Source organism: Capricornis sumatraensis, chromosome 2 (genome assembly GCF_032405125.1).
Source record: "Capricornis sumatraensis isolate serow.1 chromosome 2, serow.2, whole genome shotgun sequence".
Taxonomy (NCBI): domain Eukaryota; kingdom Metazoa; phylum Chordata; class Mammalia; order Artiodactyla; family Bovidae; genus Capricornis; species Capricornis sumatraensis.
This window is the reverse complement of record NC_091070.1, coordinates 127,597,325-127,615,120: the sequence shown is the minus strand read 5'-3', so window position 1 is coordinate 127,615,120 and position 17,796 is coordinate 127,597,325. Positions and strand designations below refer to the sequence as shown.

The 17,796-nt window shown below is 45.1% G+C and overlaps 1 protein-coding gene across 1 annotated transcript in view; it reads left to right on the top strand.

The window, feature by feature from the left end:
* The window catches only part of PTGFRN (prostaglandin F2 receptor inhibitor), an 83,461-nt gene that overhangs the window by 24,612 nt on the left and 41,053 nt on the right, over window positions 1-17,796 (top strand). The window contains exons 2-3 of the mRNA XM_068960557.1: window positions 11,576-11,944; window positions 14,763-15,176. Coding sequence (XP_068816658.1) covers window positions 11,576-11,944; window positions 14,763-15,176 — 783 coding nt within the window. The remainder of the gene's footprint in view (window positions 1-11,575; window positions 11,945-14,762; window positions 15,177-17,796) is intronic.

Genomic DNA, 17,796 nt, shown 5'->3' with positions numbered 1-17,796 from the left:
CCTGACTTGTTTCCCCACTCTCTCCTTAACAGGAGCTCAAGCTTCTTGCAAGCAGGGACCCTTGGCTGAATGTCCGCAGTGCCTAGAAAGTGCTTAGAGGACCAGCTGGCTGACTTTCCAGGATATACTGCCACTTGTGCCCTTCATTGCCACTTGCCTACTTTGCGGTCTCTTTCGTGGCTGTACCCTCTCTTCCTTGCATCTGGATTGTTCCTTTCTCCTGGCTGTTACTCACCAAGTCCCACACCACATTATTGTAAATGCATTTCTGTGGAGGTTACCAGTGGTTACTTGATCATCAGTTCAGAAGTCTTTTCTCAGCACCCATCTTCTTGACTTTTCTGCAGGTTTGGTTGACACTGTTGCTCGTTTTTTTCCCAAACCGAAACATAATAGGATGCTGCTCTAGGTGCTGTGCGAGATGCACGTAGTATAGGAGCCAGGTCCTGCCATAGGAGCGTGCAGCCTCCCAGGAGCAAGTATTGGGTTGGCCATAAAGTTTGTTCCAGGTTTTCTATAACGTCTTATGGCAAAATGCAGACAAACATTTTGGACAACCCATAGATGGGTATGTCTGTAAGGAAAACAGTAGATGTCACTCCCAACCTTTGCTTCTTGGAATTCTTGCATCCCTTGGTGGCTGCTAGGACATAAGCCTTTTCTGGTTCTTTTCCTCACTGGCTGCTGTTCCTTTTTCCTTTCCTTTTTTTTTTTTTGGTCCCTTTTCAGTCCGTTTCTTCTGTTTGTGTTTAAATAATAGAAATTTGCAGTGATTCTGTGGTTTTCTTCCTTTCCTCTTGTTTGTACTCTGGCCCCTGGTGACTCCATGGACTTCCATATCTCTGAGATCTTCACCCAGTCCCCTCTCCAAGCACGTGATTCTACATTCTTATGGGGCTCGCATATCGCGGGTTTCCATTCCTGGTGGACCTTTCAACTCGTCTGAGTCTCACTGACTGCTTTTCTCCCCAGTATTTCCTCAGCAGCTCTCAGCTTCCCTGGGACATCTCCCTCATCGCAGGACTGTCAGTGGATTCTTCTTGCAGCCTGGCTCTCAGAGCTGCTGCCTTTCCACTCCCACCCTTGTTCTTCTTTTGATTCTTACACCAACCTCCCCACCCCCATCTCGTTGAGGATTCCTGATTGGCCTCCCCTGTGTGTGTCCATTCCAGCCTGCTCACACTGCACTCTCCACTCACCCTGCTCTTCACCACAACCCACATGTTCCCTCTAGGCCTTTGCTTATGCTCCTGCTTTTAACACTGGTCACCTTTCTCCTCAGTGTCCCCTGCCTAGCCCCTAGCCCCCAGCCATTTTTCAGAGGCCCGATACAAATGTTGACACTGCAGGAAGCTTTTCCCTAATCTCTTTAGGGATGCACCCTCAGTTTCTGTGGATCCCCTGGCACTTGCTAGTACCTTTCTTTGGTTACAAATATCCTTCCTCCTGTTAGTTTTTCTCGTGCCCCTAAGACTCAATATGCCTCTAAAACTCAATATACCGTAAGTCTCTTAAAAGAAGGTCCAAGGCTGATTTACCTTCCTCTCTCACATATCATCTAGCCAGGGGGCTTCTTGCTCAATAGTTGTTCGTTTAAAAAGTCATATTGTATTTGTCTAGTTTATCTCTGTAAGGTCTTAGCTAAATCTTTTTTTTTTTTTTTTTTAATGAGTATGAGGCCTACTCTAGTAGAACCTTATTTGCGTTTGGATGGGGTTTTGAAGTAGTGCCATATGTGACTTCATTACACATTCTCTGCTGGCTGTAACTTGTTTAATGTGTACATTGCTGCATTTTCATCACATAGGAACTGTCTAAATGAAAGCTGGTGTGTTCCCTTCTTGCCAGACCTCTCAGTGGCAGTCATGCAGAGACAAAGGTTTAGCATTTGTGAAGTCAGATGCTGCAGTGAAGGCCCTATGAGGGTTTATAGGTTTGACCTTGTATATCCATTTCTAAATCATGTGTGGACTGGAAACTTCATGTAGAAATCCACAGGCCCCTAGTCTTTCTTAAAGGGCTTGTAAGCACTGGGAAAGGGGGATTTCAGTGTCATTTGACAAGGCAAAGTGAAAATACCACAAGCTCTTCAGTTTCAGTGTTTCTGTTCTACCTGTGCTATGGGATTCAGTAACTTTCAATACTTTTCTTAGAGCTTAACTCTGATTGGAAAGTCAGATTGTTTGTTTCTAGACTGCTCAGTGAGGTGATAACATTTCAGCAATAACAGAAACAATTGCAAATATCCTTATCTTCAGGTCTTGATTTAGAATAATGTTGATGGTAACCCAGGAAATAAAATCTATTTCCCATGGCTATCATGAGGAGGTGAAAGAGCCTGGATAAATACAGTTCGTCTTCATTAGCTGGTCTCTCTTAATGATTCCTCATGGTTGCCAATAACACTTATTGAAATGAACATTGCAGGAATGATTGCACTGAAAAAGTTGCCTGATTTTTCTTGCCTCAGTTCAGTTCAGTCACTCAGTTGTGTCCAACTCTTGGTGACCTCATGGACTGCAGCATACCAGGCTTTCCTGTCCATCACCAATCCCTGAAACTCGCTCAAACTCATGTCCATCAAGTCAGTGATGCCACTCAACTATCTCATCTTCTGTTGTCCCCTTCTCCTGCCTTCAGTCTTTCCCAGCATCAGGGTCTTTTCGAATGAGTCAGCCCTTCACATCACGTAGCCAAAGTATTGGAGCTTCAGCTTCAGCATCAATCCTTCCAATGAATATTCAGGATTGATTTCCGTTAGGATTGACTGGTTTGATTTCCTTGCAGTCCAAGGGACTCTCAAGAGTCTTCTCCAGCGCCATAGTTCAAGAGCATCAGTTCTTCAGCACTCATCTTTCTTTATGGTCATACTCTCACATCCATACATCACTGCTGGAAAAACCATAGCTTTGACTATGCAGACCTTTGTTGGTAAAGTAATGTCTCTGCTTTTGAATATGCTGTCTAGGTTGGTCATAGCTTTTCTTCCAAGGAGCAAGCCTATCCCCATCTGTTCTGCATGATGGAAGAAAGTTGAAGGCATTTAATTGTTTTCCTGAGTACTTCAGAGGTAGGCAAATAGAAATCTGGAACCAGTTACCGCTTGCATATTAATTGTATGTACTGCAAGAAAGAGCAGTAGGCTTCCAAAAGTCCTTCCTATATGTTTTTAGAATAAAGTTCTCTTCACCTTATTTGAATATGAAAGTGTAAGACATAGAGTTAGTATCACTTAAAATAATGAAGATAGTCTGTCAGAAAAAAATTTTTTAAGAAACTGGACGTTATTTTTAATAATCCTGTTTTTCTGTTTTTCTCCTCTGTCTACTTTATATCAAGAATATGTATTTCTCCTCCTTAGTAACTCGTTTTGGTTACTTTGCTGCCTATCTGATTCACATTGTCCTTGGAGAATTTGAAATGTTTTATAGGGAATGTCAAGCTGTTCCTTCTTCCCACTTAGCACAAACACAAAATCAACAGAAGGTGGTAATATCAACAATGCAGTTGAAGACAAAACCAACCCGGCCAGTCTTTGTCCTGACAGGGCAGTGCATGAACCAGATAAACCTAGAGTCCCTCACTTCATACTTTCATGCCAGCTATTGACTTGCTAAGTCTCAGGTTCCTCGGTTCAGTGATAGGGATGTTCTGGCATATAAGAGAGACATAGGGGGTTATTATTCCTCCTCTTACTCTATCTCAGCCTTGTGAAGAGAAATTTGGTGATGAATCAAAGTGAACAGATTACAAAGTAAATACTTGAAAAATGCTTATGTCGTTTTAGCTGAAATTATGGATTCTTTGATTAATCAGGTTTTTTTAATATATGTTTTAAATTTATTTAAGAATGGACTAGAACAGTGATTCTTTTAAAAATTTATTTTAGTATTTATTTATTTTTGGCTGTGTTGGGTCTTCGTTGCTGTGCACGGGCTTTCTCGAGTTGCAGTATGTGGAATTCTCAGTTGTGGTTTCTTTTGTTGCAGAGCACGGGCTCCAGAGCACGCAGGCTCAGTAGTTGTTAGGCAGGGGCTTAGTTGCCCCGAGGCGTGTGGGATCTGAGTTCCTGGAACTGTGTCCCTTGCATTGGCAGCTGGATTCTTCTTCATTTATTTATTTTTGGCGGTGCTGGGTCTTTGCTGCTGTGTGCTTTTCTCTCGTTGCTGCAAGCAGGGGCTGCTCTTTATTGTGGTGCATGGGCTTCTCGATGTGATGGCGTCTCTTGTTGTGGCTGGCAGGCTCTAGATGTGTGCACGCATGAGTGCTAAGTCGCTTCAGTCATATCTGACTCTGACCCTATAGACTGTTTGGAGCCTGCCAGGCTCCTCTGTTCATGGGATTCTCCAGGCAAGAATACTGGAGGGGGTGCCTGGGCTTCAGTAATTGCAGCGCATGGGCTCAGTAGCTGTGCCTGGAGGGCTCTGGAGCACCGGCTCAGTAGTCACGATGCAGGTCTTTAGTTGCTCTGCAGCATGTGAGATCTTCCTGGATCAGGGATCAAACCCATGTCCCGGGCGTTGACAGGTGGATTCTTGACCACTGGACCACCAAAGAAGTCCCTAATCAAGTAATTTTTATTATCCCTCTCTCTTTAGTTTGTTACCTGTTTTTTTATTTTTATGATTATTCTAGAGATTAGAACATATATTGTTGACTTATTAGTGTCTACTGATGATCCTTTTACCATATGCAAGACCTTAGAAAACATTTAGGCTCCATTTATTTCATTCTTGCCCTCATTTTTTGTGCTGCTGTTGTCATATATTTTATTTTATTTTTTTTGTCATATATTTTAATTACGCATATATTTTAAATGCCTGAAGACATGATTAATATTGTATTATATAGTCCCCACACGTAACCTTTCTATTGTCTTTGTACATTTCCATGATTCCATCTGGGATCATTCTTCTCCTATTTGAAGAATGCCCTTTTGTATATCTTTTGGGTATTTCGTTACTATTTCTTTTTATTAATTCTCTTTCCCTTGTTGAGAGTTAGTTGAAAGCATATTTATTTTGCCTTCCTTTTAAAATTTATTTTGGCATTTCTGTGTAGAATTCTTAGTTGGGGGTTACTTTCTTTCATCCCTTTAAAGATGTCATTACATTGTTTTAAGAGCATCATTTCTACTGAAAGTCAGCATCGTTGTATTGTTGCTCCCTTCTCTACCTTTCAGCAGTTTTACTACTGTGCGCCTAGGTGTGGTTTTCTTCGTATTTGCACTGCCTCTGAGACATAGTACTTCCTGAATCTGTGGCATGCTGTATTTGTCAGTTTGAGAAACATCTTAGCCATTATCTCTTCAGAAATTAATTCCGCCCAATTCTATCGCATTCTTTCTGTCTCATCCTGGGTCTCTGTTACATGTTTGGCCTTTTTGCTATCTCTCATGTGTCTCTTAGACTGTTTTCTATATTTTTAATCTTTTTTACACCCTGGGCTTCAGTTTGGATATCTTATGAGTGACTGATAGTTGCTCAGTCATGTCCTACTGTTGCAACCCCATGGACTGTAGCCCACTAGTCTCTCTGTCCAAGGAATTCTCCAGGCAGGAATGCTCACAATGGCAGAGTAGCTTGCCATTTCCTTCTCCAGGATTGGATATCTTATACTGACTTCTTTTCTCTGCATCTAATCTGATATCAAACCCATTTATTGAGCTCTTAATTCTAGATTTTTTTTTTTTTTAGTTCTAGATTTTAATCTGATTATTTTAATAGATTAAGGTAAATGAAACCTGTGGTCTATTTCTTTGGTAAATTAATTGTAGTTATTTTAAAGCCCGTGTCTAATAACACCACTGTCTGGATCCCTGTGCATCTGTTTCTATTGTCTGTTTTGTTGCCTTTTGTTTTCAGTCATTTGGTGCTGTCATATGGGGTGTCTGGTAGGTTTTGATTAAATATTGAAAAGTTGTAGAGGCTCTGTATGATGCCATCTTCTTCACAAGATGTACTTTCCTTTTCTCCTAGCAGGCTAAAGAGTAAGAGAAACTCACTGTCATCCAATGAGGAACTGAGATGTTTTGACATGAGATTTCAGTATTAACAGAGCAGGTTTTTTTCTTCAGCTTTGCTCTTACTCCAAAGGCATAGCCGTCTCCAGGGCTGTAATCCATTCTGGGGTGTTTACTACAGTCTGCCTTCCTTTGTGAACTCAGAACTTCAAGTTTTGTTTCCCCAGCTTCCCACGTGGTGCAGTGGTAAAGAATCTGCCTGCTAGTGCAGGAGACGCAAAAGATGGCAAAAGCAGTTATAGAGATAGAGGAAAGAGATAATTATTAGAAAGTTAAGTTGTGATGGTTTCCATATTTCACTATCTTATTTAGTACTAGATTTCCTTGAAGCTAAGGTACAAAAGTGAAAGTGTTAGTCACTCATTCGTGTCTGACTCTTTGGGACTCCATGGACTATATAGCTCGCCGGGCTCTTCTGTCCAGGGAATTCTCCAAGCAAGAATACTGAAGTGAGTTGCCATTTCCTCCTCCAGGGGATCTTCCAGACCCAGGGATTAAACCCAGGTCTCCACCATTGTAGACAGATTCTTCACCCTCTGAGCCACCAGGGAAGCCCAAAGTACAAAAGGACACACGAATTTTATATATGATGGGGAAAACAAGACTTGGAAGTTGGAACAGAGAAAAGAGAGATGATGAATTTAGTAGTCACAGTTGTATTCAGGGGTGTGTGTGTGTGTGTGTGTGTGTGTGTGTGTGTGTTTGCTGGGAGGTTTAGGCAGAAATTTTAGAAACAGGAATTAGGAAGCAGTGCAGGGTTCTGAGACCTATGTAAGAAGGTCTGGTCTAGTCGGGGCATGGTGATGTGGTACTGGTCCACTTAGTAATTGGGTTATGAGGAAGAGCCTTAGCATCAGAGCCTTAATATACCGCACAAAATGTGCTTTAAGGTGCCCTAATTTTGTGTTGAGTTTCAAAGGTACTTGGGCTGTGGTTTCTGGCCTGAGTGGTGAGAGACGCCTATGTAGTTCTTATTTTCTGGGGAAAGAACACGCAGTGGGCCATTAGCAGGAGTTCAGGCCCTAAATTTTAAGAGGCTTATCATGTTTTCTTGTGTCACCAAACACAGTAGTGCCCTCAATAGTCCGTTTAAGACTAATAAAGAAATGTATTTCCTGTGAAGGTTTCTTATATTGACCTCTGAAAACAAATGAAACTACAATTTTAAATTATTTCTTAATACAGATATTTTTATAGAACGTGAAACTAATACAGTTCAGGTGCCAAAGTGTTTGGGACTCTTCATGTGAAATTTGGTGGAATTTGGAAAACCAGAGGAGAATTTTGTTCTTTTTCCCTTTAGTTATCAGCTGTTACAAGAGGTTTCAACTAAATAAAGTTGGCAATGTGTGACTTTGCAGATATTCTTTTTGATTCTGAAAGAGCCATATGCTCTATGTTTCACAAGTTGTATTTCTTTTTAAATATTATTAACTGTTATCTAACAGTATTAAAGGAAATATGTGCTAAATACCAGCTTGCTATTAGTAAGTTGAAATTCTGTTCTCTCAACTTCAAAATCTTGCTTTGCACAGATGAGAGGACAGCCCAGATCTTCATGTATGCCGCTACTCAGGTTTCTATCTTTTTGAGATTAGAATTTGGTCTTTCAAGCATCTGTTCATATCTGCTTGGCTTTTCCCAGCGGCACTGTAAAATAGCCAGCATGGAAGGCACGTCTGCAGGTTGAGTTGGAATGTGGAGGCAGGCGTGCCTGAGTGACCCCTGGGGAGGTGAGGCAGACTTCACAAGGGAGATGGGGCTGGAGCTGCTTCTTGCAAGAGGCTGAGAAGTTGTTGAAATGGCAATTCCAGATGAATGAGGCCTAGAAGCAGAGTCTGTGGCACACAAGAGAAGCATGGCATTTCCGGAGAACGAACGGCCATTTGTTTTGTTGACATCTAAGCACTAAGGGCTGGGAGAGTGATAGCTGATGAAGCTGGAATGGTAGCCATGGTCCAGACTCTGAAGGATCTTGTGTATTTTTATTTATCCACTCATTTAGCAAATATTTTCTGAACATCTGCTATCAGGTCCAGTTCTAGGCACTGGCATTCAGGAGCAAAGGAAACAGGTAAAAATCGCAGCTCATATAGTCCTTACATTCTAGTGGGAGGAGGTGGATAATAAATAGTAGTAAAAATATATGGATACACGTAAAGAGTATTATTGATAAGTGACAAGAAAATACAACAAGAATAAGGATCAGTTCAGTTCAGTTCAGTTGCTCAGTCGTGTCCGACCGTTTGCGACCCCACGAATTGCAGCACGCCAGGCCTCCCTGTCCATCACCAACTCCCAGAGTTCACTCAGACTCACGTCCATTGAGTCTCTGATGCCATCCAGCCATCTCATCCTCTGTCGTCCCCTTCTCCTCCTGCCCCCAATCTCTCCCAGCATCAGAGTCTTTTCCAGTGAGTCAACTCTTCTCATGAGGTGGCCAAATGGGTATGTGCAATTTTAAGATGGTCAGGAAAGGGAAGGCGACATTGTAATGAAATGTGGAGCTGATGATGGAGCATGGTGAGCATCTGAGAATGTTCTGGACTTAGCAACGCACAGAAACCCTGAGGTTGGAGTAGTTCTGTTTGCTCAAGAGTCTTAGGAGTTAAGGATGGCTAGAGTACAGTGGAAGGAGGAGCAGGAGGGTGGAGAAGCAAAAAGGGCCGGGTCCTGTGAGGTCTTGCCTTTTATCTGAAGCTTTGAACAGAGTAAAGGTGTCAGACAGCTTGAGTTGTTAAAAGATGGCTTGGCCATGTTGAGAGTGGAGGGCAGGTGGGCAGCCAGTTGAGAGACTGTTGCAATAATTCAGGTGAGAGGGAAGGTAGCTTGAACCAGGGGGATCACAGTAGGGGACCTGGAAGATAGAGTGAATCCTGCAGGTGATGAGGAGCCGTGAAGGACTTCTGACCAGTGAAGTGACATGATTTATGCCTTAAAAGATGATTTGGGCAGCTGTGTGTGGAAGCAGGACTGGAGAGCTGAGAAGAACCGGCTGTCCCCCAAGCTCTGCTCACTAAGAATAAAGACAGAGACTTTACAAGAAATATAGCCTCATGCCGAAGGGCCCTGTTGAGCTGGTTATTAACCTGGTCAGCCTCTTGACAAGGGCTAGGAATTGCAAAGATTGACACGTCAGGAAATTCCTTTGTAAACCTGCTGGGGAAGCAGAGTGAATGAATGTGATCAAGTTTATTATAGATGCCGCCTGCAAAGCAGAGCCTTACCGAATTTCATGCCCTGTCATGGGGGCTCTGTGGCTCATTTAAGCCTTACAAAGCCCTAAGGGGTCATGTGTCCACTTCATAGAAGAGGACACTGGGCACGAGGAAAAAAGCATTAGGCTGTGACCCCTCTTACAGGTCTCCACTGTGACCTTCCTTCTGAAGGGTCTCTGTGAGATTTAGGATTATCCGGTCATCTCTGAAATTAAATGTAAAAAAGATCGCCTATTTCTTTTGTGAACTGTGGTGATGATGACCTCACTGTTGGGTAGGTATGTTTTATTTCAGTGCCCTGAGTTGCCAGTGACAGATATTAGCTTAAGGACCATAAATGTGAGTGGAATTGTAAGGAATTGAAATGTCTGGGGAAGACATGCACATGTGTGTGCATGGGCAAGTGTGGAATGACGTAGAGGGTGTGGCCAAATCTAGTGGCTCAGATGAGGCTATCTGTCAGGAGGACACATTCCTTGCACCTCTCCTGGTGTTGGCCTGAGTCTCTTCTGCCATAGACCGCTTTCTTGCCTAGTCAAGAGGGCTGCCCATGTGCTGTTTCAGAGCAAAGCATCCCTTTAAGACCCTGATCCCAAAGGAGGTGAAAATGTCTTTCTGAGAAGTTTCAGCAGAAATGAGCCAGGAGGACTCGGACCTGGTTTCAGCCTCGGTGTCTGTCCCTGAGTCTGGGGTGCAGGGCATTCCTTGGATCGTAGACAGATCTCTTCCTTGAGCCTCACCTAGCACTCTCCCCCCCTTTTAAGGATGCTGGTCATTGGATCAGGGGCACACTCTTCTCTGCGTGACCTCATCACAGTTAAGCTAATCACAGCTGCAACAACCTATTCCCAAATAAGGTCATATTCTGAGGTGCTGAGGGCCTGGGCTTCAGCATATGAATGGGGAGGTGGTGGTAGGGAGACACAACTCCACCCAGAACAAGCGACAGAAACACAAAATTGAAAATAAATAATAGAAGATCCCTTTGGTTGAGCTCTTCTTACATGATGGAGTCTCAGCTAGCCGTTTTATTTCATCAGCTCAATGACTCCTTCTTGCCTCATTTTATTGTTGAGGAAGCCAAAGCTAAAAGAAGTCTCTCAAATTTCAACTCAGGTCCCCTTGATTTCAGGGCTTCCCTGGTGGCTCAGACGGTAAAGATCTGCTCGTAACTCAGGAGACCTGGGCTCGATCCCTGGGTTGGAAGGTCCCCTGGAGGAGGAAATGGCCATCCATTCCATATTCTTGCCTGGAGAATTCCATGGACAGAAGAACCTGGTGGTCTGCAGTCCATGGGGTCACAAAGAGTCGGACACAGCTGAGAGACTAACACACACACACCCCCCTTGATTTCAGAGCCCACCCTTTCTCCTGTATATCTTGATGCTGGGCATATTCATAGAACCTCAGGAAAGAACCGTGCAAGTTCTTTTGGTCCAAATTGAAATGCTTACACAGGTAGTAAACTCACTAGAGAATGTGCCAAAGTTCATCACAAAGAAGCTATCTTAAAGGACACCCATGACAGGCCCCAAGGGCCCGCCCAGAGGCCCGAGAGGTCTGTGCTCTTGGGGCGGGAAATGCCAGTGAACTCTTGGTGTTGTCCACCCGGCCTATCCCCAGTAAGCTGCTGCATTCCTACCAATGCCCAGCAACAGGCCAGAGCACGTACTCTCTCTCTTTGTGCTTCCCTAGCCTCATTCTGCATCTGGATCAGGGCGAAAAGTAGAGAGAAGGAAATGAGCCAGAAAATAGAAAATTAATACTTGGTAGAGTCGTCACATTTTAAAATTAATTTATAGGCGATGTCAGATAACCAGAGTTAAATCATTTTATCAGCAGGCTGCTTCAGGATTTAAAAAATTGGCATCCATCATTGTAAATCAGGTCTCAGGAGCCCTGGGGAATGGTCTCTAGGGAAGAGGGTTGATATAGGGTGGGCAGAAATGTAAATACTTGATTAGCTGTGTCCTTTTCTTTCACACAAAACCTAAACTATTTCCACATCCCGTTGAGTGATCACAGTAGGTTAAATAGTAACGGGAGGGAGAAAGCTCTTCAAATTTATAGTTAGCCTACTTTTAGCACCTGTCTTCCTCCCTGTTGATCCTAGGAGACTGGTGCATGAGAGATACTCACTGCAGGGGGCTATTCTTGGCTCAGGGTCCTTGGGGTGGGCTGAACCTTCTTCTGCACAGACACTGGCAGCACGCTGCTCAGTGTTATGTTTTCCATTATGTGCCTGGGAGCTGAAGCGCCCACAGGCTTGCCACATTTATTCCGGGAAGAGCTTATTGGATTCAAGCCTCCCTCTTTTCACTTCTTGTCGTTGCAGCTCTTTGCCGAGGGCGCGTGGTGAGGGTCCCTGCGGGCAGCCTGGTGCGGGTAGTGGGCACCGAGCTGGTCATCCCCTGCAACGTCAGTGACTACGATGGCCCCAGCGAGCAGAACTTTGACTGGAGCTTCTCGGCCTCGGGCAGCAGCTTCGTGGAGCTTGCCAGCACCTGGGAAGCGGGCTTCCCAGCCCAACAGTACCGCGAGCGCCTGCAGAGGGGCGACATCCTGCTGCGGCGGACGGCCAACGACGCGGTGGAGCTGCACATAAAGAATGTCCAGGACCCCGACCAGGGCCACTACAAGTGCTCTACCCCCAGCACGGACGCCACCATGCAGGGCAACTATGAGGATACAGTGCAGGTTAAAGGTGCATCCTCGTGGGAGGAGGGGGATCGCTGTGCCAGGGGACCGTACTTCCCTCTGCCACCCCGCCGTGAGTGACTGTGCCCGGGGCTCTGCTCCCTCCTCTGTCCAAGGGAGTAATAGTATCTTACCTGATGAAAGGCAGAGGATGGGCCAGAGGGCCTCTGAGGTCCCCCTCTTCATTCCATGGTGAATAGAACTGTCTCGTGGCTGGTGAGTTGGAGGCAGCATGGTGTGTGGTGGAGAGTCCAGCTCTGAGCCAGGTTGCCTGCGCTTAGTTCCATGGCTGGCTCTCCCGTTTGTCAGCTCTCTGGCCATTTGTATGTCCCATGCCTCAGCTTCCTCCTCTGGAAAACAGTACCTCCCATAAAGGTCAAAGTGAACTGCTCTTATTTAGTCGCTAAGTCTTGTCCGACTCTTGCGACCCCATGGACTCTAACCCGCCAGGCTCCTCTGTCCCTGGGATTTCCCAGGCAAGAATACTAGAGTGGGTTACCATTTCCTTTTTCAAGGGATCTTCCTGACCCAGGGGTCAAACCCACGTCTCCTGCATTGGCAGGCAGAGCCTTTACTACTGAGCCACCAGGGAAACCCCCAAGGTGAATTAGCACATGTAAAGCCTCAGCAGTGCCATAGTAAGCACTCAGTCAAGTTAGGGATGTGAGGATGACGGTCACGTGGACACTGTTCATGTTTATGGGAATAAGAGATTCTTCGAAGCTCATGTCTTTCTTTCTCTGTGCCCTTCATGATTTAAGTACCTGTGTTTTCTAGAAGTCGTATGGGTCATGTAGAGAAGGCATGATGTGGCCACTGCAAGCTGGTGGGCCTAGCTGTGCAAGTAATCACACCTAACATGACTGGAATATTTGAGTTTGTTTGTTTTTTCATTTTTCTAAGTTCTGTTTGATTTACTCACCCATTCAGTTCTCAACCCAATAAAGAAGAGAGGGCAGGGTATTTCCCTAATTTACACACAAGGAGATGGAAAAGCATAGGTTAATTACTTGCCTAAAATCACACAGCTAATTGGTAAATGAGCAAGAACAAATAATTTTAATTTGAGGCTAGCAAAATAGAAACATTAATGTTGTTATTACTGCTACTTAATTATGCCTTTAGTTGCCTTGTTCCAAAAAGAATTATGTCAGGGTAGTAGTGTATTAAATGATCAAGAAAGCAGAAAATCTACATGATATGATATAAAAAGGAAGGGGTTGATTCAGGCATTCATTTCTTCTGTAATGATTTCTTGACTCCTACCATATTCCAGATTCTGTTCCCCAACTAGACTCATGAGGGGATAAAAAGAGCCACTTCCATTATGGAAGCATTAAAATGTCAAATCTGCCTCTTCCATTACCTCTTCTCATTCCTATACAAAAATCAAACATGTTTTTTGGAACAAAGTCTCATAAGGCATTCTTGCATTGGAGTGATCCATTGCTTCCGTAGTCCTCACACACATGACATGCCACACCTCCATTAGATCAGATACACACTTGTCTCCATGTGCGAGGCCCATCTTCAGGAGCTGGAGGCTGCGGGAGGAACTTCCTGCCCTCTGCCCCAGTATCTTTCTGTTTCTTCTCCAGTCTTTGGAAGGAGAAGCAAGGAGAGGCTTTCCTCAGGGTCAGGAAAGCAGATGGATGGCCATGAAAGAGACTGGCTGGCTGCCCAGATGGAGCCTCTGGTGGCTGCCAGGCATGATCTAGGGTCTCTCTGGCCTTCAGCTTCACAGGTCTTAAAACTATATGTATCCATGGCCTCAGAGATAACTGGTCTTGGGAACTGAGTCGTGTTAGCTGGACTCACAGACTGATGTATATACTAGAAAGTCATTATGTTCATTTGCAGTAGAGATAAGACTTTGGGATAGGTCCTAAAAATGTAGCAATTTTTTCTGTTATTTAAAGTAGTCCCTTTTCAAGGACATTGAATTCATTTCCCAGTGTAGGATGGCAGGAAAACCCAAGGAGATGGTGAACAGTGGTGTTTGGGGATTCTCTCAGCCAGCCTTAGGCAAACCTGAGAAGTGGTGGTTCCTGCAGTCTCTTTGGTAGGGGCCTCCTCCCTGCTATATCAAGTGTGGCTTCCCTTCCTCAGTAGCTCTCACCAACACTTGCCTGATCTAAACCTGGCCTTTTCCCAATGGGTCCTAATAATTAAATAACTGAGGCTTCGGTTTTCCTTGATGGGTTAAGGAGATCTTAACCCAGGGTATCTCCCTGCAGATACCGTCTTCTCAACCTAGTTATTCTTAGGCATTGCCTAGACCTGGGGGTGCAGGAAGTTCTCCCACACTTTAGTGCTCTGCAAATTACACTGCTTTAACTTCTAGAAGATCCCCCAGGCTCCCTACTCCAGCCTGTGTCCCAGCAAAGATATGTTGGACAGTCATGGCTGGTTATCACTGAGTACCAAGCGCGGTCCTGGGAACCTTCCCTTATATCTAGTTGAATTCTCAGTCAGCTTCCTGAGTTGGGTCTAGTTGTCATCCCATTTTAGAAATGAGGAAACCGAGGCACAGAGGGGTTTAAGTGGCTTGCCTAAGGGTGACAGAAGTATAGCCTAAGACACAGCTTCCCAAAGGGAGTTTGCACCACCCAGTTCTAGCAGGGGTGTCTTATTAGTGCTGTGTCTTTCGTCAAGTCAGAATGTCAGCTGAGCTGAGAGATGTAGTGAAATGGGCAGATGGGCCCATCCGGGCATTAGAGCAGGGGAGGGGAGGAAGAAGTTGTCCCTCAAGGCCTGGAGGCTGGCGGGCACTTGCCCAGTGCTTGGGGCAGCAGTGTTCTGACCGCTCTGCTTTCTCCCCGCAGTGCTACCCGATGCCCTGCGTGTGGCCGCCAGCCCTCAGCCCTCCCCGGGCCCCAGCCTGCGCGAGGGCGAGCCCTTCGAGCTGCGGTGCTCAGCCTCCACCACGTCGCCGCTGCACACGCACCTGGCGCTGCAGTGGGAGGTGCGGCGCGGCCCCGCCCGGCGGAGCATCCTCTTCCTGACCCATGAAGGCAGGTTCCGACCCGGCCCTGGCTATGAGCAGCGCTACCGCAGCGGGGACGTACGCCTGGACACTGTGGGGAGCGACGGGTACCGCCTCTCCGTGTCCCGGGCCCTGTCCTCCGACCAGGGCTCCTACAGGTGCATCGTCAGCGAGTGGATCGGGGAGCAGGGAAGCTGGCAAGAAATTCAAGAAAAAGCCGTGGATGTGGCCACCGTGGTGATCCAGCCAACAGGTGAGCTTCTGAAAATTGCATGTTTTAGACTATTTATTGTTGTTGTTGAATCACTCCATTGTGTCCGACTCTTTGCAACCCCATGGACTGTAGCCCACCAGGCTCTTCTGTCCATGGAATTTTCCAGGCAGGAATACTGGAGTGAGTTGCCATTTCCTTCTCCAGGGGATCTTTCCCACCCAGGGATCTAACCTGGGTCTCCTGCGTTGCAGGCTGATTCTTTTCTGCTGAGCCATCAGGGAAGCCGGGTAAAGAACTAGGCCAGAGCCTTATTCCTCTCTGACAAGATTTCTCCTCCTCCTGGAAGACCTCCTGTTGATGGGTGAGGGTATAGGGTGGTGTTGATGGTTTGGAAAGGATGCATTTGTTTTGTGCCAAATGCTGAGCTCTGCTCTGCAGCTGCTTTTTCTCTGGATTCATACCCACGGGAAGCTGCAGGTTACATAAGACACTAAGAGAATCTTGTGACTGAAAGATTAAGTCCCTTTAAGTGCCAGGACAAGGTCCAGCCTGGTGTTCAGAGGGGCTTTGAGGTGGGGCTGCCCCCACCTTGCTCCCATGGCTTCATTTTGTTTGGTGTTTCCCAATCTCTGGATCTGCCCTTCCCCACAGCTGTTGGGGACGTGTTTGGCTCGTCCCCAAACCTCTGTCCGACTTGGGTCCTCTAGGCCTGCCTTTCAGGTCCCCTCTGATGTGACATCCCCTTGTAGGTGAGGGATTCCCTAGGGCTGGGCCTCTTCTTATCTCCTTGAGGACGCAAACCTCAGAAGCATCCAACTCTGGGGTCTATATGCAAGGAGTTGTTTTCATCTGTGAACCATCTTTTTAAAAAACAATAACCAAAAACCTTCTTACTCTTACTAGAGAAGCAATTAAAGAAATGCAAAATATATTTCCAAAAACCCATAAAAATAAATGAAAAATATGCCATTTTTGCCTCCAGTGTCCAGCAAGCATGAGTAGAGAACCTGCTGTGTGCTGAGTTCTGTCCTGGGCTCTGGGGTCAGAGATGCTTGAGGATCGTGCCCAAGCCTCACAGAGCTTCTGGCTCGGCAGAGGGAAGGTGTAAAGAGACCTTCTCAGGGGGATGTCCCTGCTGCGGGTGGTCGGATGACTGTTTGCTGGGAGTCTGACATTGCCAGATCGCAGAGTACTTTGAGCTGTTGCTGCTGTCTCCTGTTTTGGAAACTGGGGAGACCTTGGCTGGACTTGTTTCCTGACTATAAACAAGAGAGCATGGCTGCTATGTTGCTAAGCTGGGAAGGAAAGCAGACAATGATACACATGGGAAGTGTTTTTCCTCTGCAAACTGTGTTGTCCTGAGCACTTGCCCCTGAATTTACACCACAGCATGAGAGCTGAATTTGGTAAAAGCAGGACTAATGTTCTTGACTGTGGCAGTCAGGCAAGTCGGAGGTGTTCTCGCCGACAAGAGGGGCCACAGGTTGCACTCAATCGTGATTCTCCTGGCTGCCGAAATCACTTTCCAGATGGATTCAGGTCACCTGCCTTTTCGGAAATGATGTCAGGAATCTGACATAAGAAACCTTGGATGTTCATCTTGCATCAAACAACTATTTTAACAGGTTAAGAGTTTCAGATTTAGCAAATGCAAAAATTTCAGTTGTAAAGGTTTGTTTGTTTGTTTGTTTAAAAATTTCCAACAAGCCACAAAACCCAGAATGTAGTTATAAGACTTGAACATTCTGAGCCTGTTAGGCAGGCAGTAGCATCTGGCTCTTACTCAAGCCTGAGGGTGCATAGCCTTTTGTGCATAGGTATCTTTGACAGTCCTTTGAAGCTCACAAGCCCTTTTCAGAGTTAATATATTTTAATTAATAAAATACATAAAGAGGATGACATAGGAAAACAATAACATTAAAATAGTTATCAAAAATATTTAAGATAAATTTGTTATATAATAATATAGTGTTTTATTGCGTGTGTGTGTATGCAGTCTCTCAGTTGTGTCCGACTTTTTGCGGCCCCATGGACTATAGCCCTCCTCTGTCCACAGAATTTTCCAGGCAGGAATACTGGAGTGGGTTGCCATTTCCTACTCCTGGGGATTTTCCTGACCCAGAGATCAAACCTGCATCTCCTGCATTGGATTCTTTTACCACTGAGCCACCTGGGAAGCCCAGTGTTTTATTAATGCATTAAATAATAAGATAGAGTGGCAGACCTAACAACTACTGTAATTTCTGGTAAGTGAGGAATATAAATAATATTTTAAGATATCTGCAACAATTGAACTGTAATGTCAAAATATCTGTGATTTCTATTGGGAGCAAGATCCCAGGGACAGATAATACTACACTGGTTTGTTGCTTAGTTTCATAATGAGAGGAGATGCTGTCTTTCAGGTAGAGGTTAGTAAAAGAAAGGCAATTTGTTTTCACATCCATGTCACAGACTCCTTAGATTTTTTTTTTGTGGATCCTGGATTAAGAACCACCACACTAGAGTGATGGTCTTTCTCTCATTTTAAACACTTGCATTCTCCCTAGCTAGCTTTTCTTTTTTAAAATTGGAGTTTATTTGATTTATAATATCATATTAGTGGTGTTGGAGAAGACTCTTGAGAGTCCCTTGGACTGCAAGGAGATCCAACCAGTCC